General features: G+C 45.6%; 1 protein-coding gene across 3 annotated transcripts in view; it reads right to left on the reverse strand.

Moving 5' to 3' along the window:
* The window catches only part of DCAF17 (DDB1 and CUL4 associated factor 17), a 29,458-nt gene extending 15,287 nt beyond the window's left edge, over positions 1-14,171 (reverse strand). Inside the window, exons 1-7 of one of the 3 annotated variants that reach the window (XM_081927972.1) lie at positions 14,105-14,171; positions 11,031-11,247; positions 9,408-9,511; positions 5,979-6,069; positions 3,660-3,796; positions 1,380-1,458; positions 472-561 (exon numbers count right to left, since the gene is read on the reverse strand). In XM_081927972.1, coding sequence (XP_081784098.1) covers positions 472-561; positions 1,380-1,458; positions 3,660-3,796; positions 5,979-6,069; positions 9,408-9,511; positions 11,031-11,204 — 675 coding nt within the window. In that variant the 5' untranslated portion in view covers positions 11,205-11,247; positions 14,105-14,171. The other 2 variants (XM_081927971.1, XM_081927973.1) reach the window with 2 other exon arrangements.
* Between the last annotated feature and the right edge of the window lie 8,078 nt (positions 14,172-22,249).

Raw genomic sequence — 22,249 nt, forward strand, 5'->3', positions numbered from 1 at the left:
AGGGAGCCGGCGTACAGCTTCCGGGTCATGTGGCCAGCACGACTAAGCCACTTGTGGCGAACCAGAGCAGTGCATGGAAACGCCGTTTACCTTCCCGCTGGAGCGGTACCTATTTATCTACTTGCACTTTGACGTGCTTTCGAACTGCTAGGTTGGCAGGAGCAGGGACCGAGCAACGGGAGCTCACCCCATCGCGGGGATTCGAACCGCCGTCCTTCTGATCGGCAAGTCCTAGGCTCTGTGGTTTAACCCACAGCGCCGGGGGCAATTGCCCCCATCTTCTTAATTTTGAGTCCCTCAAAATAGGGAGTGTCTTATACACGGGGGCGTGTTATACATGGGAAAATACAGTAAATTTAATAATAATAATGGCTTCTCAGGGTTTCTAAAACAAGCAATTTGTACCGATCGATGGCTTTACTTTCTGAAAAGAGAAAAGAGGCCAGCTAACCCCTAGGATAGCAGACTTACTTTTTTGTCAAGTTGTAGCATTCCTATGAACGAAAGCGGAAGAACTCTGAACACGGCAAGGAAGAAAAGCACAGACTGCTGGATGCCAGGCTAGGAAGGAACATGCCGGATACAGTTATCACACTTCAGATTGGGCATGATAGGACAGAGGTAGATACGAATGAATCTCTCGGGAGAGAGCAACATGGCTACCACTCTGAAAACAGATGCACTAGCGGTGTGGATTGGCTTTCTGTACTTCCCGAATTAAGAGGTGAGTGGGGTGATCTGGATAAGATTGCCCAAGTTGGATCGAGCCATTAACAAGCAGTGTTAGAAACTGAGATATGAAAGCTAGGAGCTAAAGGGCACCATAAACCTAGGTTATGGGCTCAACAACAGAATGGCTAGGTGCACTTTTTTATAACAAGGATACAAAGCTGAAAATGAAAGAACTGCAGCTAAAATATTAGGTTCATTTTTCACATGGTCTAGTCCTTTCCCTGCCAACCCCCTTAATATTATTAAGAGGGTCTCTTCTCCGGTCTTCAGAGAGTGGCTGGAGGTGCGGAGGCAGAAAAAGCTCTTCCTTTCCTTCCACTCTGCAGCTTTAATCTGAAATCTTAGGCGCAGTACTGCGCCCAGAGCTCAGAAACGGCTTGCGCTAAAGAAATTCCTTGTCGCAAAATGTGCCTGGAACAATAGGAGCTTCGAATGCTGTTCAGAAGGCATCTTGAGTCAGATCAGGGACTCCCAAAGTTCTGAGATAAATTATAGACTCGGATGCCCCAAGTATCCTTGTCCTTTAAAGACACAGTAATCCCATAAGCAAAATCAGGGAACAGTTCCTGAAGTTTCCTATATAGCGTGACATGAGAAGCACCCCAAAATGTCTCCTTTTGAAAGCAAATTCTTTCCAGCCAACGTACCTGCCGTGCGGCCGCAGGGAGCTTCAGCTGAGCTGACTTGACAACCACGACCTCTTGAGGAACATCCCAACTTAGATATCTAGCGGTAAAAGGTAAACAGACCAAATAAAAGGTAAATGGACCAAAACACACCAAAATGAAATGCCATTTATTTCTGGGAAAGTGAACTGCTTTGTTTTCAACGTCCTTTAGAATATGGGGCCTGTGGCAAATCCCTCACTGAAATGCTTTGAATACTTTACTCTCTCAGGCCCTTCCTTCTACCAACAGAGGACAGTGGCTCTCTGCTGATCTCTGATGGGTTGTGTTTGTCAGGAGCTCAGCCTACACTCGAGTAGGACCCTGGCAGAGACACATGCCCAACTGGCATGTTCCCTCCCTCCTGGTCGATCGTTCAGGAGCTTTAAAAGATTTCTTCTGCCCGAACATCACAGTGACCGATGCCAACCGACACCGGCACACTTAGGGATCCGCAGATTCTGCGTAGTTCGCATGACAGACCTCAGCAACTCAGCATTTTGGCTAATCTACTTTATTTACAGGGACGCGGGTGGCGCTGTGGGTTAAACCACAGAGCCTAGGGCTTGCCGATCAGAAGGTCGGTGGTTTGAATCCCTGCGACAGGGTGAGCTCCTGTTGCTCGGTCCCTGCTCCTGCCAACCTAGCAGTTTGAAAGCATGTCAAAGTGCAAGTAGATATATAGGTACCGCTCTGGTGGGAAGGTAAACAGTGTTTCCGTGGGCTGCTCTGGTTCACCAGAAGCGGCTTAGTCATGCTGGCCACATGACCCAGAAGCTGTACGCTGGCTCCCTCGGCCAATAAAGCAAGATGAGCGCCGCAGCCCCAGAGTCGGTCACGAATGGACCTAATGGTCAGGGGTCCCTTTACCCTTTACCTTATTTACATATAAGCACACACAGAGCACTGCAACATGGCTCCCTCTCTCTCTAGCATCAGACAGCAAAGAGAAAAAGAACAAAGGACAATAGTCCCACTTCACGGAACACAGTAACACAAACATCCTGTCTCTGTCACTTCCCACTCTGTGGAGTCAAAACACATACTGTCATGTGATAGACAAAAATCCCATGAGTGCAATCACTGAGCAGGAATTCTAACAGTGTTGCTGCAGTGCAAACACAGCAGAGGAGCCAACCTGAGGTTCATGCATTTCCACCACACTGACTTCGCCACCTCCTCACCCCTCCTGGAAGGCAGCAGCTGACAAGAGGTAGGGTGAGAGCTACCACCCCATCAACCCATTCCCTGCTGCCCTTTTCCCATTCTGGAGCTGCCAAGAAAAAGGATTGACCTACTTGGACAAAGGGAAGTAAGCAATGGCAGTCACTGTTAAACAACACCTATTATTTAAGAGGCTCTGTTGGTAATAAGCAAACCGTGAAGAAGCGGAAGCATTCTCTCCCCAGTAAGAAAGTGATATTAAAATAATTTTGGAATCAATCTTCCTGGGACCCAAGCAGCTATCACTTCCAGCTTCCACGAAAAGGCTGGGATTAAGGCAAAGGCCGGTCATAATCTGATAAAGGTTGGCGCTTCCGTCCTGAGTGCATGACTCAGAAATACAGACAATTATCAATTCCAGGGAGAGGCACTTTTGAGTTGTGAGGGAAATTTGGCTTTGTTTGCATTTCAATAATAAACTAGCTAATCTGCACTAACCTGCAAATCGAAAGGCAGCCAACTTCTGAAATTCACACCTCTCCAGAATGTACAAATGCAGTTCTCCAACCAAACAATACGTAAAGATTTGCATTATATTAAGGGCAAATATGTGTTAAAATGCATATATTAGCAAAAATAACAGACAAAAAAAGCACGCAAGGGAAGACCGCTTACAGAAACGCATCATAACAAGCATGATTTTGTATGCAGTTCTGTATATTAGTCAAATCTACAGCAAACAAATTGTCTTTTTAATGAGAAATTCATATTAAAACGCTGGCAAATTTTCATGGGATTTTTTTTAAAATGCAAATTGCTGCAGAAATGTGGAGAACTAAATTTAAAGCTGGAAAAATGATATACCAAGAGGTATATTCATCTATCCCTACTTGTGAGGCAATGTACTTTGGATTGTGCTGAAGTGAAGTCCTGCTGAGTTCAATGGCTCTTACTCGCTAGTAAGTGGACACAGGATAGTGGCCTAGTGTAGTATGCCCCACTAGGAGGGACTTGCTTTCAAGTAAGCATTCATAGGATTTCACTCTGTGCTGAGAAGTAACCCTCAAGCAATTTTATACTAAAGCCTACCTTCTTTACCTGAATTTGCAGAGGGAAGTAAGGTACACTTTTTCAAGTATTTCCCCCGTACTTGCAGAAAGGCGAAAGAGCCAGTTGTTTGCTGTCAGAACCAACAAGGAAGGTTTGTAGTCCGATGGAGTCGGCAGCACTTCACCCTGTGTTAAGAAATAGAGAATGTTCCTATGTTGTGTATTTTTGTGTTTTTATTTTGTAACCGACCTGTGATCCTCGGAGGATGGGTGGTATAGAAATTAAATCATTATTAAGAATAGTAATGATAATACAGTGGTACCTCGGGTTACATACGCTTCAGGTTACATACGCTTCAGGTTACAGACTCCGCTAACCCAGAAATAGTGCTTCAGGTTAAGAACTTTGCTTCAGGATAAGAACAGAAATCGTGCTCCTGCAGCACGGCGGCAGCAGGAGGCCCCATTAGCTAAAGTGGTGCTTTAGGTTAAGAACAGCTTCAGGTTAAGAACGGACCTCCAAAACGAATTAAGTACTTAACCTGAGGTACCACTGTAACTACAACCATGGGCAGCTCTCCCCCCATCTCTTTGTTGGAGTCTCAGCTCCTTATCTGTGAAGTGATTCTCAACCGCGACAATGGGTTCATGTCCCAACCCCAAATAGTGAACCTGTGTGAATAACAGAAGAAGAAGAAGAAGAAGAAGAAGAAGAAGAAGAAGAAGAAGAGGAGGAGGAGGAGGAGCTTGGACTTGATATCCCGCCTTTCACTCCCCTTAAGGAGTCTCAAAGTGGCTAACAATCTCCTTTCCCTTCTTCCCCCACAACAAACACTCTGTGAGGTGAGTGGGGCTGAGAGACTTCAGAGAAGTGTGACTGGCCCAAGGTCACCCAGCAGCTGCATGTGAAGGAGCGGGGAAGCGAACCTGGTTCACCAGATTACGAGTCCACCGCTCTTAACCACTACACCACACTGGCTCTCCTATGGAGAAAATGCGAAGCGCTGAACTTAAGGCACCTCTGAACATTTGCTCTACACAATTTGGAGACTTGGTTCACCTCTGATAGGGATCCCAATGGGCTGTGCAATGTGTCCCTGTGGACAGAACACACAAGCGATACATGACACTCCACTTCTGGACTTGTAACATATGAGCCCCTTCACCCTACGTAGCACTCCAGCTGTTATGTGAACGGATATTTTGCCATCCTTTCAATCAGTGTTCGAAACTCGCATTTTGCAACAGAGAATTTCAGTAGCGCGAGCTGTTTCTGAGCTCTTAGCACAGTACAGCGCCTAAGATTTCAGATTAAAACTGCAGAGTGGGAGGAAAGGAAGAGCTTTTTCTGCCTCCCCACTTCCAGCAACTCTCTGAAGACTGGAGAAGAGACCCTCTTAAGGATATTAGGGGGGTTGGGAGGGGAAGGACTAGACCTTGTGAAAAAAGAACCTAATATTTTAGCTGCAGTTCATTCATTTTCAGCTTTGAATTCTTGTTATTAAAAATGGGCCTAGACATTCCATTGTTGCGCCCATAACCTGGGTTTAAGGTGCCATTTAGCTCCTAGCTTTCATATCTCTGTTTCTAACACTGTTTCCAATATGGAATAATGCAACAGCAACATAGCATAACACCACCACTTGCTAGTTACAGCAACCTGGGGTGTGGAATTTCAGAACGTGCACCCTATTATGACTTGCAAACCCACCAGCTGCTTGCTTTAAAGGATTTCTTATAGTGTATTGAGGCTTCACAATCTTGTAAGGAAGCTTACAAAATGATGGGTTAAACCACAGAGCCTAGGACTTGCCGATCAGAAGGTCGGCAGTTCGAATCCCCGCGACGGGGTGAGCTCCCGTTGCTCGGTCCCTGCTCCTGCCAACCTAGCAGTTCGAAAGCACGTCAAAGTGCAAGTAGATAAATAGGTACCACTCCGGCGGGTAGGTAAACAGCGTTTCTGTGCGCTGCTCTGGTTTGCCAGAAGTGGCTTAGTCATGCTGGCCACATGACCCGGAAGCTGTACGCTGGCTCCCTCGGCCAATAAAGCGAGATGAGCGCCGCAGCCCCAGAGTCGGTCACGGCTGGACCTAATGGTCAGGGGTCCCTTTACCTTATAGTGTATTTGAACCTGATTACCGGAAGATGACTGTACACATGTAAATGCCTGAACAGACAGGAGCTGCCCACACTTTAAAAGATGCTGATTACTTTAGTCCCAAAAGGCGGCTCCCCAAAGATTATTTCATGTGTTGGACTGGAAAGAAGGAAGGAAAATAATAATATGCTAAAGATGACACAAGGGAGTCTGGTTCTTGTTTTTCTCAGCAAAGTTGTTTCGTTGAAAAAAAGAAAAAAGAAATCTTACCACTGGGCATTCCAATAACAAAGCATCTTCTATTTTTTCTGATCTAGGCTGCCTTGGCATTTGATAAATTATCCTCGGCTCCGGTGTGGTGCTGAGAAAGCGGGGGAGAAATTAGAGTATATTATTCCCCATGATTCAAAAAGTCTTTTTAGCTATTATTATAAATAACGATCAAGACTTTATACACATCGTACATATAAGTGCATGACGCTCCAGCCCCCAGAATCCTGGGAACTATAGTTCACCCCTTACAGAGCTACAATTCTCAGCACCCTTAGCAAAGACCATATCCTTCCTCTCCTCTCTTCTTCATTCCCTTGTCCCTCCTACTGTCAGAGAAGGCAGGGGCCTGGGACTGCCTCTGGCAAAAGCTCTCCTGTTCTTGCCTGTCATCTCTGAGGTGCAAAGGCACCATCAGGGCAAGACTTCTGGGAAGATGTCCATGGCTCACTCAGCAACATGAGCCAGGATGGTCCTCAAAAACCCAGTTGGGCTGGCTTACTGCACTTTGAAGTAATGCACGTTACCATCTAAGGAGCTCCTCTGTGTTAGAATTCCTGCTCCATGGTTGCAGTCATGGGATTGTTGTCTATCACATGACGGTATATGTTTTGACTCCACAGAGTGGGAAGTGATGAACACGGGATGTTTGTGTTACTGTGTTCCGTGAAGTGGGACTATTGTCCTTTGTTTTTTCTCTCTTTGCTGTCTGATGCTAGAGAGAGAGGGAGCCATGTTGCAGTGCTCCATGTGTGTTTGCATGTAAATGAAGTATATTAGCCAAAATGCTGAGTTGCTGAGGTCTGTCACGCGAGTTGCAAAGACTCTGCGGATCCCTAAGTGTGCTGGTGTCGGTTGGCATCGGTTGCTGTGATGTTCGGGCTGAAGAAAGCTTTTGAAGCTCCTGAACGATTGAACAGGAGGGAGAGAAGGCTGAACTCCTAACACTCTGCAGGAAGCCTAAAATGAACAAGTTGGACCAATGTCAAGGAGTGGTGCATGTATGTTGCAACACTTGGCTGCTGTGAACTTCTATCTGACCACTTCTATCTTCCCCGAATACCATAACCAAGATTATTTGATTTCTGTTGGATGCTATTTTTTTAACCTACTTAACTGCCCATAGGTGCTACAAATGCAGTGGTAGGGCAGTCTTCAACTTAAAAACAACAACTAAGACAGGCAACCACTGGCGCCTTATTCCACTTGAGGTCTGGTCGTGGCATGCACAAAATGTCTGAGCCCTTCTTTTCTCCCCTTAAAAGTAAGGTAAAAGGTAAAGGACCCCTGGATGGTTAAGTCCAGTCAAAGGCGACTATGGGGTTGCGGCGCTCATCTGGCTTTCAGGCCGAGGGAGCCGGCGTTCATGCACAGACAGCTTCCTGGGCCATGTGGCCAGCATGACTAAACTGCTTCTGGTGCAACAGGCCACTGTGAAGGAAACCAGAGTGCACAGAAATGCCGTTTACCTTCCCGCTGCAGCGGTACCTATTTATCTGCTTGCACTGGCGTGCTTTCGAACTGCTAGGTTGGCAGGAGCTGGGGCAGAGCAACGGGAACTCACTCCGTCGTGGGGATTTGAACCGCCCACCTTCTGATCAGCGAGCTCAAGAAGCTCAGCGGTTTAGATCACAGCGCCACCTGCGCTGGAGGAGGAAGTTCCAAGAGCGACGCTCTTTCCGGGTTCCTCTTTCAGCTCCATGAGCCCTTCAATGTTCAGATTAATTCAACTGGATTTCACTTTTACACCCATTTTTTTTTATTTTTGTCTCTTGGGGTGGTGCCAGCTTAAAAAAGGGTTGTGACTCCTGAACTGATATGACTGAGAGCAGCAACAACAGTAGCACAATGGCCATGTGTCCTACTTTGCTGAGGACAATCCTCTGCCTGAAGGAGTCTTCAGTTTGAAGGTCTCACCGGCCTAAGTCCGATGAAAAGTTAAAGAACCAGAAACAGCAGTGAAGGAGCCTTTAAGCTGGCCTTCGACAATAAAAACTTGAGCAACAGACTGAGCAGGTATACAGGTCACCGCTCATGATCTTTCCCACTATGAAGAGTTGCACTGCATTTGTATTCCAAATTTGTAACTATGGATATTTGTGCACATATGCAAATATTATGAAAATCTATCTCCTCGGTTGTCCTCTTTTTAAAATCAAAACATAAATGGCTACCCTAGAGCTGAACTGGGAGCTCAGGGGACAAATATCCCACTTTACTAGACAGGCTATTCTTCCCGGTTACATTTTACCAAAGTCTTTATTTACAGATTTAACCAAAGCACTTCAGCAAACAGCCATAGAGCAAGATTAAAAAAACGACATAAAACGCACGACCACAATTACACCAACAATTACTCAAATTCTTGTTCAGTTGTAAAACGACGGACGAAGCAGTATCAAAGTGATTTGGGATGCATAAATTGCACAGTAATAAAACGAACTTTCCACTACAAATGGAAACGGCGACAACTCCGTTTGTTCTTTTCTCTCAGCTTGCGTGGCAGCACGACTAATACATTCACTGAACTACAGGCAGCAACCCTTTTAGGTGTGGCCAAGTGACACGCTCCACTGATGGCGGGGGGCAGGAACGGAACCCCCGCTCAAAATGGTCGCCGCCTGTGTGCATACAGCTGTGTGCAGGGACGTGTATTCATGCAGTTATTTAAAAATCCATATGCTTAGGATTTCTAAACAACCACATGCATTTATTTTCTTAACATAAATCCTCTCCTGTTTGAAAAACAATTTTGACCTTGGATGTGAATGCAAAAATAAAGAGGTCTTATTTATTGTATTTATTTGACACTTACAAACAAAAAATATTTTGTCTTAAAGTAACTTACACACACACGTATATAAGATATGTGTGTGTGTGTGTGCCCGCGCCCGCCCGCGCGTGTGTATATACAGTGGACGCTCGGGTTGTGAACGTGAGGTACCACACACACAGACACACAGTGGTACCTCAGGTTACATACGCTTCAGGTTGCATACGCTTCAGGTTACAGACTCCGCTAACCCAGAAATAGTGCTTCAGGTTAAGAACTTTGCTTCAGGATAAGAACAGAAATTGGGCTCCGGTGGCGTGGCGCCCCCATTGGCTAAAGTGGTGCTTCAGGTTAAGAACAGTTTCAGGTTAAGAACGGACCTCCAGAACGAATTAAGTACTTAACCCGAGGTACCACTGTATATATATAAAACCATGGCACACTAGGGATTTGAACTTTGTTCTCCCCACTTCTAGTTCAAGGTTCAACACTCTAACCACTGCGCCACATTGTCTCCCAAAAATACTGTGGTTCTTAAAACGAGATATTCCGTGCCACATTGCAATCCTCCGTTTTACAAATATTTATGCAGGAAATAGCGTCGCAAGATGTAGGAGAAAAATCACTTCTAACTGTCTGTTTTTGAAATAAAATACCTGCTCACACAGCACCGATAATTGTCGAAATAAATCCTCCCACTTTGATAAGCAATTGGAGATGTGGAATGTGTTGTCCAAACGTTCCTGAATGTTGTACTTTCCTGAAATAAATCACAGTGATCTGTTATAAAAAATGTGGTTTAGGCAATGTACCTGAAATGGCCCTACATTAATCATTTGTATTCATTTTGTAGTGAATGCAAAGCCTGTTTTCCGTATTAGGCAAAAGGGTCCCACGAAAGGGACTCTAGCAAACTGGTTTGTTTTTTAATGATTATATACTATTGTAAAAGATCAGAAAAACAGGGCTTTTGTGAATAAAAACACATTTTTGCATGTAAGAAAGAACATTATACTTCCTTGGTTTAATAAAATGTGAACTGTGCATGGCATTATTACATTTTTTGTATCAATTAAATACATTTTCACTGGCTTCCATTACAGATACAAAGCCTGTACAACAGGAATCTGACGTCTATGGCTGCAATTGTGTGCCCATGTGTGGGCATGCATAGGTTTCAGTAATGTCTTAATTAAGGTGAAAAGAAAACATAAATTAAGAAGTAGAAGTAGCATGTCTACATTACAAATATTTTGGGCTGAAGTGATAAAGAGTGGCAGCCCTTTTCCATCTTCAATTACAAAGTCTTAACTATAGAATCCAAAAAGTTTCTACAATTTCTCATACTCTATCAGTTACCCTGAGTGATTAACCCCTGAACTGACCTTAGTCAACAACTTCTAGCAAGATAGGGGGCTTTGATTTCATAACCAAGGAGGAGAAATCATACTGGATTATACAGCATGGTTTTTGTTTCGTTTTTAAAAAATTGATTTTCTTTCTTGGTCACCCTATTTGGAGCATAGGCATCAGTGGGTCAGAATCTTTATTTTTTTAAATAAACAATGTAAACATTCAGGAGTAAGCCCAATGAACAAATATGAGACGTACTTCTGAGTAGATACTTATTGGATTGCACCAACGATAGAACCAAAAGAGTCAGGAATACTGTGCGTGAAATTCATTGATCTTCTGTGTATCAAATTAAAGGTAAAGGGACCCCTGACCATTAGGTCCAGTCATGACTGACTCTGGGGTTGCGGCGCTCATCTCGCTTTACTGGCCGAGGGAGCCGGCGTACAGTTCATGTGGCCAGCATGACTAAGCTGCTTCTGGCGAACCAGAGCAGCGCACGGAAACGCCGCTTACCTTCCCACCAGAGTGGTACCTATTTATCTACTTGCACTTTGACATGCTTTCGAACTGCTAGATTGGCAGGAGCAGGGACCGAGAAACGGGAGCTCACCGCGTTGCGGGGATTTGAACCGCCGACCTTCTGATCGGCAAGTCCTAGGATCTGTGGTTAACCCACAGCGCCACCCACGTCCCGTGTATCAAATTAAAGTCCTCTTAATCTTGCCTGCATTAACAATCCCTGAAAATTCACCCCGTTAGTACTGCTTCACACACTACAAATTTTCTACATGAGAAACCTATCAGGGATTATCACAATTTATGAATGACATATGGGTTTCGTTTCTACACAGAAGTACTTTCTTCACAAGATGTAACGAATTCAGCTGCAACACAGGGCTAATGGGTTTTCAGTACCTATTTACCTGGCATACCAGCTTCCGCAGAATCCCCATGTTTTTTCTATAGACCACACCAGCATCTTTTGTGTGAAATCCCTGTGACCGTCTGGTGAGTGCGAAGCAAATATTTCGATTTTCGAATGCATCAGCGGAGGGTAGTCTGCTTGTGGCAGATAAGGCAGACAAACTGGAAAGCATGTTGGTGGAACATCAAACTTCCACTTGCTTCCACTCCAGTAGTCTAAACAAAATGGGGGAGGGAGAAAAAAGTTGTTCAGTCAGCCAAATATGGAAATAAACCACAGCAAAAACTAAAACTCGTCTGTACAATCCTATGTGCTAGATTTGCAGTTTGGAAAAGGGGGGCAAGGCCCCTGCACCTTTACGAGTTGCCTGGAATAAATAATAATAATAATAATAATAATATATTATTATTATTATTATTATTATTATTATTATTATTATTATTATTATTATTATTTATACCCCACCCTCCCCAGCCAAGGCCGGGCTCAGGGCGACTAACAAGCAATAATAAAAACAAGTTGACTGAATACAACTTAAAAACAATATTAAACAATATTAAAATACAACAATTAAAATATTTATTATTATCATTTATTATTTATACCCCGCCCATCTGGCTGGGTTTTCCCAGTCACTCTGGGCAGCTCCCAACATAAGATTAAAAACACTCATGACCATAACTGGGAGGAGCAGCCCCCCCATCAAGCAAATAAATAAAAATACTTAATTAGCTGACCAATCGAATCGCATATAGCTCGGTTCTCCCCCCTCCCAAACATAAATCCTGGCTACGCCCATGAGAGCCCCATCCTATTTCCCCTGATCACCCTACTATGGACATACATGCATAAATAGCCATGCAATCCTATATACATCTCTACCCAAAGTCCCACCAGATTTTCAAGTGTGCATAGGATTACAGCTTTAGGGTGTTAAGCCTGTGCAAGTTTACTCACAGGGAAGTCCCACTGTGTTCAATGGGGCTTTCTTTCTTTACCTTGGGATAAACCCCAAGGAACTTAAAAGAGGCTTCCTTCTCAGTCAAACATGCTCAGCATTGCAAACTTATGGTTACCAGACACCCCCGTTTCCCGGGGAGAGTCCCCGGATTTACAAATTTGTCCCTGGACAAAATTCATCCCAGGAATGTCCCCGGATTTCATTTAATGTACCCAGATTTATATTTTAAGTGTTGTAGATTTATTAGTAGGGAATGAATGTTGCATGATTGGTTCAACGGCACAAGACACATCATATGGGGACTTCCGGCGAGGCAAAATGGCGGGCGCCACGGCAGCGAGCAGCTCCTGAAGCCAGCCAGAGCCAACTGCGCTACCAAGCTGGCTCCGGGCTGCTGAGGCTGCCGCTGGGGAACTGGGGACGTCCGCGCATCAACTGGGGGCACTGCTGACACACACACCCTGCAACCCAAATCGAGCCGGGACCGAGAGCACCCAGACACCTGCCCAGCGGCGCTCCAGGGCCAGGAAAACCCTGGAGCCGATGCAGGGAGAAGGAGAAGGTGGAAGGAGAAAAAAAGGGGAGCCCTGACCTTGCTGCACCACTGCTACTGAGAAGGAGAGGTCGGAGAGCACCAGTAGTGCAAGGACACATGGCTGAGCCCAGGCCCAGCCTGAGCCTACTCCATGGTGGCTAGCATCCGAAGAGAGCAGGCCATGGCCCAGAGGAAGGCCATGCGACAGAGGAGACCACAGAAGAGAAGATATTACTTCTTAATTTTTTTAAAAAATAAAAATTAACTTTTTTTCTCTTAAAAAAAAGTGTCCCGGATTCTTTGAAAAATATCTGCTAACCGTATGCAAACTGGCAGCGTGCATAGGGTCCCAGTTCCCCACAGTCAGGGAGACACACAGGAGTCAACAGCTCCTACCAAAACTCTGGCATTAAGAGGAAATGCACAGGAATCTATTTCCTGTTCAAGACAGTTTACACTAGGGTTACCAGACGTCTCCGATTCCCAGTTCCAGTCCCCAGATTTGCAAATCTGTCCCCAGACAAATTCCATCCCCGGAATGCCCCCAGATTTGCAAAGCTATCCCCAGGAAACGTGGCAGTGGCAGCCTCACCATCCCCACTACTGACTCCCTGTTGCTAGGTAAAGGTAAAGGGACCCCTGACTATTAGGTCCAGTCACAGACGACTCTGGGATTGTGGCGCTCATCTTGCTTTACTGGCCGAGGGAGCTGGCGTACAGCTTCCAGGTCATGTGGCTAGCATGACTAAGCCGCTTCTGGCGAACCAGAGCAGTGCATGGAAATGCCGTTTACCTTCCCGCCAGAGTGGTACCTATTTATCTACTTGCACTTTTATGTGCTTTCGAACTGCTAGGTTGGCAGGAGCTGGGACCGAGCAACAGGAACCCACCCCGTCGCAGGGATTCAAACCGCCGACCTTCTGATTGGCAAGTCCTAGGCTCTGTGCCACCCGCGACCCTCCCTGTTACTACTCATCTTCCAAAAAAAAGAAAAAGAAAAAAGAAGGGTTCATTGAAAAAAACCTGGTAACCATAGTTTACACTTGTCTGCCCATCACCAGCGATTGCAATGCGAGCTCACGTGGCATTTCGCCCCCAACACTTCTCTCTCCGTACATTCCCGGGATAGAGAAGGGGAGGGGGACATCTTTTAAATCCCCGACTCGAGGCAATCTTTGAGGGACCCGGTTTACGGTTCTGAAGGTGCAATCCTCGCGTGTAAACTTACTTGGGAGTCAAGACTCACTGGAACGCATTGGGTCTTCCCTGCGAATGCAAGCAAAGGGGGTCAGGGATGTAACCGCAGGCGCTGGATCTCTACAACATTAGCGGTGTGGAATATGCCGCCCGACAACCGTCCAGATCAAGATCCGCCCAGCAGGAACTTACTCGGGAGTAAGCCCGACGGCACACGAGGCGGGGCTTAGTGATCGACTCAACAAGCCCAGGACTCCATTGCGAAAGGCTGCCGTTTCGCACAAAGCAACTTTAAAACAATATATAGATATATAGCCTCTTTTTTATGCCCTCGCGCGCCTCAGACTACCCAGCGCGCGCGCGCAGAACAATAACAAACCTCTCAGGACCGGCGAAGGAGTTAAAACCGCGCGCGCCTCCAAAACCGGGCCTGTTTCTTCTGCCGGGACACTTTCGCTTCCTCGTCTCCGCCTCTTCGCAATGCACGGCGGGAAACGTAGTTCCCCCCGCCATCAACTGCCTCCGAGGGGAGCGGAGCGCGAGAGTCTCGGGGACTACGGCTCCCGAAACCCTCTGCGCGCGCAAGTGCGGGAGGCCGCGCGCTGGTTCGGGTTTCCCCGGCTTAACCGGCTGCTGGTTTGCAGCGCGGGAGCGGAGGCTTGAGAAGGTTGGACGAAGGAGCCGTGCAAGTGTTTAGGGCAGCACCTTGCATCATTATCATTATTAATACCCACGCACTGCACATTTCTGCTTATTTTTTGGAATACCATTACATTTGATAACTGTTAACGACTGGACGCGAGGAAGCACGTGGATAAGGATGTTCGAAAAGTGTTTTGTTTTCTTGGCACTGCATGGCATATAGCGCCCTGAAGGTGAGTTCTTTTCTCCTCTTAGGAATCAAGGTTGCATTAGATACTACCTGCTTTCAAAAAACCGTTTTGGTTAAAACTGCTGACCCGGCAGAGAAAAAACCCCCATTAAAACCCTAAAATTAAATGCCCGAATGTCTTAGGTTAGTCGAGCTAAGAGAGCAGTCCTAACCCCGCGTCTGGTGGACTATTGAAAAAGATGACATGGACTATTGAAAAAGATGCAGTAGAAAAGGTTTAATATAGGACCTACGGAGGGGAAGGTGGGAAGTCCGAGATTCGGAGGAATATTTCATTGTGGATGTGTATGGTTGTATTGTTATAATTCTATATTAGTAAAATCAAATAAAAATGAATTTCAAAAAGGAAAGGAAAATTGACAATACTGGCGTCGGCATTTGCAGTGCGTGAAAGATACGTTAAATAGAAGCGTCTGGGTTTACTTCTGCAGATCCAAGGAAAGCTTGAGATTGAAAGGCTCCCACGTGTGCTCGCTTCCTTAGGAGTAAGAGACTCAGTGGGTGGAGCCTCCTTCTGGGCTACATCTTGAACTTTCTTAACTCGCCAAGAGGGATATGGGAGTCTCTGTGGTTCAGTGGAAACGCTAATTGAAAAATGGTGGTGGAGGCCCTGTGCCTGATGTGAGGAACTTCTGCCAAGTTTGATATGTCTAAGTCAGTTGTGGGAACCTTTGTCTGTGGGTCCCCAGATGATGTTGGACTACAACTCCCATCATCCCTGAGCTCTGGCCTTGCTAGCTAGGGATGATGGGAGTTGTAGTTCAACAACATCTGGAGACCCACAGGTTGAGGAAGGCTGCTCCAGGTGGTTGCTGAACTACAACTCCCATACCCCCCCAGCAGGTGTAGTCAGTGGCAAGAGATGATGGGAGTTGTAGTTCAGCAAAAATATCGGGTGGGACAAAAGTTGCTCTCACACGGTCTAATGAGTGAATGCCTTTCGCTGTGGCTAACATTTTGATTTGTGTGGTGCTGGATCTTGAAAATGTTTAGAAACTTCAGCTGGGTCAGAATGCAACAATTAAATTTTAAAGCTGGATTTGCATCTCTCTCCGATTTTTCTGAGTCTATTCTTCCTTCTAGTTTCTTTCCTGGTTCAGTGCAAGGTTCCGATTATAAAGTCCTAAACTCTTGGAACCTGGATATCTGAAAGGCTCTGTTACTACTGTATATTCTAGAGACATCAAGCAACTCTGCCTTATTAGCCAGAAAAGCATGCTGTTTAGGGCTGCTTCCCAAAGGTGCACAGAGCACATCAGGTGGCAGCACACATGGCTTTTCCCTCAGGAAAGTGTTAGATGAGAGGAGTGGGGCGGTGATTTCTGGCTAGGTTGCAAACAGCCCTTCCTCCTGCCTTTGCTTTAAAAATGATGCCGTAATGAAATTCAAAGAAGGAAACTGTCACCAAAACAGTGGTGTTTTTGGTGCCATGAAATATTTGAGTGCTATTAGCTATATAGGGTTGACATGCTACACTAAGGTTACCAGATTTTTTTCAAAGAATCCGGGGGCACCCTTTTTTTAAAAAAAAAAAGTGTAAAAAAGTTGTTTTTTTATTTTTTAAAGAAATTAAGAAGCAATACCTTCTCTTCTGTGGTCTCCTCTGTCGCATGGCCTTCCTCTGGGCCCTGGCCTGCTCTCTTGGGGCACTAGCCGCCATGGAGTTGGCTCGGGCTGGGCCTGGGCTCAGCCATATGTCCTTGCACTCCTGGTGCTCTCCTACCTCTCCTTCTCAGCGGCAGCAGCAGTAGTGCGGCAAGGTCGGTGCTCCCCTTTTCCCCCTCCTTCTTCTTTCTCTTCCTTCTCCTTCTCCTCTCCTCCTTCTCCCTGCATCAGCTCTGGGGTTTTCCCTGCCCTGGAGCGCCACTGGGCAGGTGGCCTGGTGCTCTCGCTCCCGGTTCAATTTGGGTCACAAGGTGTGTGTGTCAACGGTTCCACCAGATGTCCCCGGTTCCCCAGCAGCAGTCTCAGCAGCCCGGAGCCAGCCTGGTAGCGCAGTTGGCTCTGGCTGGCTTCAGGAGCTGCTCGCTGTTGTGATGCCCGCCATTTTGCCTTGCCGGAAGTCCCCATATGATGTGTCTTGTGCCGTTGAACCAATTATGCAACATTCATTCCCTACTAATAAATCTACAACACTTAAAATATAAATCCAGGGACATTAAATGAAATCCGGGGACATTCCCGGGACAGATTTTTGTCCAGGGACAAAATTGTAAATCTGGGGACGTCTGGTAACCATATGCTACACCTCTCCCCAGAATAGTGAAGGTTTTGGAATCCTTTGAGGAGCAACTGAAAGTGATGGGGAATGTTTAGTTTGGAAAAGAGAAGATTAAGGAAGGGCACGTATTGCATTGCAGTCAAATATCTAAACTGCTCTCATGTAAAAGATGGAGAAGACTTGTTCCCTGTTGCTCCAGGTGGCAAGACGACGGCCAGTAGGTGGAAATTGAAGGAAAGCACATCTTGGCTAAGCATTAGGTTAACATTCATTTTGGTAAGAGCTTTGACTATGGAGCAGATGCCCTCAGGATGTGCTAAGCTCTCCATCACTGGAAGCTACTTATAATGGCTACTAGTCACAGTGACTGTATTCTACCTCCACTGTCAAAGGCACTTCTGAACGCCAGTTTCTGGGGATTGCTAGTGGGCAGAGTTCTGTTATGCTCAGGTTCTACTTATGGGTTTCACACAGGCATCCGGTTCTCCACCGTGAGAAAGGGATGGAGTACTAAATGGGCCATTGGCCTAATTCAGCAGAGCTCTTCCTAGGTTCTTGTGTTAAGTATTTGAGCAGAGGCCAGGCGATGCTGCAGTTGCAGATCTTGCGTTGAGCCTCTGAAACACCTTCCAACATGATGAAGGCTGTTCAAACTCGATGAATCTATGACACACCTAAAATAGGTATTGAAAATCTGTAATAAATTTAAAAGGCTGCAAAAAAGACCTCAATTGCTTGGGGAAAATAAAGGTGTCAAAATGGCATCAAAATGTCAATAAAGTAGGTGTCGGGCAAATCTGTCCTGGGAGTTTCTTCAGCAGTAGATTATTCAGGATGGTGCTGTTAAAGGGCTACATGAGCATGTTGTGCAATATGTTGTTGAAAGTCAAGTGATCTGTCATTTCTTTAGCAATTAAGCTGTCCCATAGTAGGCTGGGCTGACACATTAAAAGGATTCTATGAGAGGCAGGTAGCAACAAACATTTTGTTCCAATGAGTCTGGCTTGAGTCAACAAGGTTCAAAGCAGTACAGATAATCTTGATTGCATTAATTGTACAACTCTGGCATAATTCAACTTTCCATTGATGTGCGAGATCAGGGTTTTTTGTTTTTGTTTTTTAAAAAACCAATCCACAGCCTTCCTTCAAATGTCAGTGAGACTGGTTACTCCTCCGTCTTTTGAAGTCTTCCGAAATGGCTGTGCTTTAACAATTACTAGATAAGCATGTCTCATGTAAAGCTACAAGCCAGCAGAAAAATCTCTATTTTCCTCTTCTTATTTCTGCCAGATATTTTGACCATCTGTTTAATTATCTCCTCTGGGATTGTTTCCATGTTAGTATATTTCCGGGCTATTCCAAGTATTGCTCTTAGCAGGAATGCAACTTTTGTTGGACTTGAGTCTCCTCCACATATTTGAAGGCTTCACATACACATCAGGCAGCTTTGCTACTAATTCCCCCACTGTCAGAGTTGCCACCTAACATGGTGGCACTTCCTTATTCTGGAATGGGTGGGGGGTGGGGAGGGTGGAAAGTGGCAGAGGGGGGTAAAGTAAAGGTAATGGGACCCCTGACCATTAGGTCCAGTCGTGACCGACTCTGGGGTTGCAGCGCTCATCTGGCTTTATTGGCCGAGGGAGCCAGCGTACAGCTTCTGGGTCATGTGGCCAGCATGACTAAGCCGCTTCTGGCGAACCAGAGCAGTGCACGGAAACGCCGTTTACCTTCCCGCCAGAGTGGTACCTATTTATCTACTTGCACTTGGACGTGCTTTCGAACTGCTAGGTGGCAGGAGCAGGGACCGAGCAATGGGAGCTCACCCCGTCGCGGGGATTCAAACCGCCAGCCTTCTGATCAGCAAGTCCTAGGCTCTGTGGTTTAACCCACAGCGCCACCCGCGTGCCTGTAGCAGAGGGGGGTAGGGAGAGACAAAAATCTGGCTCCTGTTTGGAAGCCATTGGTGGCGGTACAGTAGAACGGAGGCTCTCAAAAGCTGGTTGCTCAGCGCATCAGGGGTATGGTCTGCTCTACTGTTGGGTGCTAGTGGCTCCCCAGGGTCTAGGCTTGAAGTCTTCCCCTTCAGCTGAGATGCCAGAGGTTGTTTGCAAAAGCTCCTGGGGGGACGGCAGACCCCCAGTACCTCCGAGCATCTCCCAGTAAGCATGTCTCTGGAATGACATGTCCCTTCACTCCAGAGTGCCCTCTGCGACACTTCTCATTTGAAAACTGCACACAAGTCTTCTGGCACCACACAGCAAGAAGATAGAGACATCCGTAGATCTAAACTACGTTTTATTCACAATATAGACAGAGAATCCATAAGCACGTCTGTGTTCTCCAAACTTTGGCAGAAACAGAAAGCATACAGCAAAAGCGAAAGTACAGTGCAATAACATTCTCAGACGGAAGAGATAAGACAGTCTTCTGTTCCCACACTCTTCTCAGACATCTCATGTGATTTACACCAACCGCACCAGCCAGCATCGGCTACATGAAATCCTAACAGAGATTGCGCCCGAGATCTTCTGCATACAAAAATGGTACTTGTTCATAGAGTTCTGTCCCTTTTGCTTGGTTGCTTGTTGATAGGCCGCATGAAGAATTGGCATATTTGTAGACCAGTCAAGTATTTCTAAACAGGCTATGGTTATGATGCACTGACACTTCCCTGAAATTGCAGTGTTAGAAATTCAATAATAATAATGTATTATTTGTACCCCGCCGATCTGGCTGAGTTTCCCCAGTCACTCCGGGCGGCTTCCAACAAAGATTAAAAATACATCTAAATCTCACACATTACAAACTTCCCTGAACAGGGCTGCCTTCAGATGTTTTCTAAATGTCGGGTGGGGGTGGGGGTGCATATATATATATATGTGTGTGTGTGTGTGTGTGTGTAATTATATATATATATGTGTGTGTGTGTGGTGTGTGTATCTATCGATCTGTCATCTATCTATCATCTATCTATCTATCTATCTATCTTCTAATCACCAAATGGCACCTTAAACCTGGGCTCAGGTCACCACAATGGAATGTCTAGGCTCCGTCCCCCCTCTGGTGGAATATCATCATCATCACCATCACCATCTTCATCATTGCTATTATTATTAATTCCATTTCTATGCTGCTTTATATTTTAAAGAACACATCTCATAGCAGTTTGCAACACATAAAAACATCAAATAATGCAGAATAAAAATAATTCAAGCTGTAAGGAAAATATTTCAGATCCTTCTCTGAGTGATATTTTGCTTTCCCCAGTTGCCAACCTAGCATCCAGCGATCTCCATGCGGTCGCAATTGGACCCGGAGTAGTCACAAAAAGCGCCTGGCGCCTGCCTAATTTCGAACACTGTGGCTGTAGGCAGTTGTTAGAAATGAAACTTGTTCATCAGGTACTGAGAGGGGAGGAGATTATCATGGTCACAGCACAGAGATTTTTGGTGGGAAGAGAAGTCTCTAGATTTCCAGTTCCATGACATGCGAAAGCTCTGCCGATCTCATAAGAGGCAACTTTGGTCGGACAGCATTAAGGAATGTAAGTTGTGGAAGTTTTATGGTAATGCTGTACATTATTTCAGGCATGTGCTTTCCAAGCACTGAGCCTTCTTTTGTTTCGTTTTAAAAAATCCACGATATAACTTTGCAGGCTCTGTGTGTGCACGGACGCCATTTCCGCTGTGCCCAATTTGCTTGAGTGTTTGGAACCATAAAAAGAGCAGTGAAAGAAATTCTTTGAAGAAACTTAACCTTTGGAGTGGGAGAAGAAAAGTCAAGCAGAGGAACAACGCATTGCCACAGGAACAGAATGTTTCTCCAGCGATGAGTGTTTTGATATTATTATTTTTTAAAAGGTGCAACAATTGAAACATAACCCCCTCCCACTCCCCCCCGAAACCTTCTTATTAAAGTAAACAAGCACAATAATCCGAATGCACAGTATGTCTCTTTGTCTCTGGCAAATGCTTAGTAATGCACATTTTGTTTCTTCCCAGGCAAATTTATCATTAGTCACTATTGTAACTGAGACATTTGTTATAGAAAGGCAATTAATTGCAGAGGCATGACTGGATCTCCATAAGGTCACTTAATACTCCTGCGTCGTGCTGGTGGGGTAGAGGGAGGTGGGAAGCGGAAGTATTTTACCAATCTTAGGGTCACACAGATCTATATCCAGTCTGGTTTTTAAAAATACAGTGGTACCCCGGGTTACAGACGCTTCAGGTTACAGACTCCACTAACCCAGAAATAGTACCTCGGGTTAAGAACTTTGCTTCAGGATGAGAACAGAAATTGCACTGCGGTGGCAGCGGGAGGCCCCATTAGCTAAAGTGGTACCTCAGGTTATGAACGGTTTCAGGTTAAGAACAGACCTCTGGAACAAATTAAGTTCTTAACCTGAGGTACCACTGTAAACATTGAGTTACATTTGGCAAATAGCTTCGGTGTAATGCAGAAATCTGTGTGTATACTCCAGCTTTCTTCCATGGAGCTCAAAGTAGCATACATGCCCCCCCCCAAAAAAACCACATTATTCTCACAAGAATCCTGTGGTTAGTTGGTTAGGCTGAGAGAATGTGACTCAGTAACTCAGTGCCACTCAGTTTTGTAGCAGGTTTCTGCTCTCCTAAGCACTAACTATTATACGTCGTTTTATTAAAAATTGTTGATAGGAGTGCAGAGATGGTTATTGGCTACCTACAGTGTTTGTATTTTAAAAACCATTGGGCACCAAAGGTAGGATCTATCTGAATTCATATTCCAGAAACACAGGTATCGTATTGAGTAATCATATTGTACCAGGCTTCCTCAACCTCGGCCCTCCAGATGTTTTGAGACTACAGTTCCCATCATCCCTGACCACTGCTCCTGCTAGCTGGGGATCATGGGAGTTGTAGGCCAAAAGCATCTGGAGGGCCGAAGTTGAGGAAGCCTGTATAATTATACAATAAAGCAGTAGGTAAATTGTGCCAGAAACAGGAGCAAATGTACGATGAAACTAATGGAGCTTATGATTCAGGGTTTCTAATCCTGGGGGGCCCCTTTGCTTAATTTTTTTTTTGGGGGGGAGGGTTAGTAGACCCAGTTTGAGTTGCATGGCTCAAATCCTTCTCTGATGCATCATTCATGGATATAACATTGGGCAGACCAAATTTCCATACACACTGCCCAGGCTTGCACCCTGAGGGGGTCACTTCAGTGCTGCTAATGTAGGAGTTTGCTTCCCCCCCCCCCCTACCCTGCAGAAGCACTCCATTGTGTCTCAAGACCAGACGGACTCCACCCCACCAATGGTTAGGGGAAGTTTGTTGAAACATCACAGAACAATTGACCACAATCCTAGGAAAACACTGAAGGAGCGTCTCCACCTCCATCGTTCAGCCTGGACAATGAGGTCCAGTGCC

Source organism: Podarcis melisellensis (genome assembly GCF_964234715.1).
Source record: "Podarcis melisellensis genome assembly, chromosome: 1".
NCBI classification, from domain to species: domain Eukaryota; kingdom Metazoa; phylum Chordata; class Lepidosauria; order Squamata; family Lacertidae; genus Podarcis; species Podarcis melisellensis.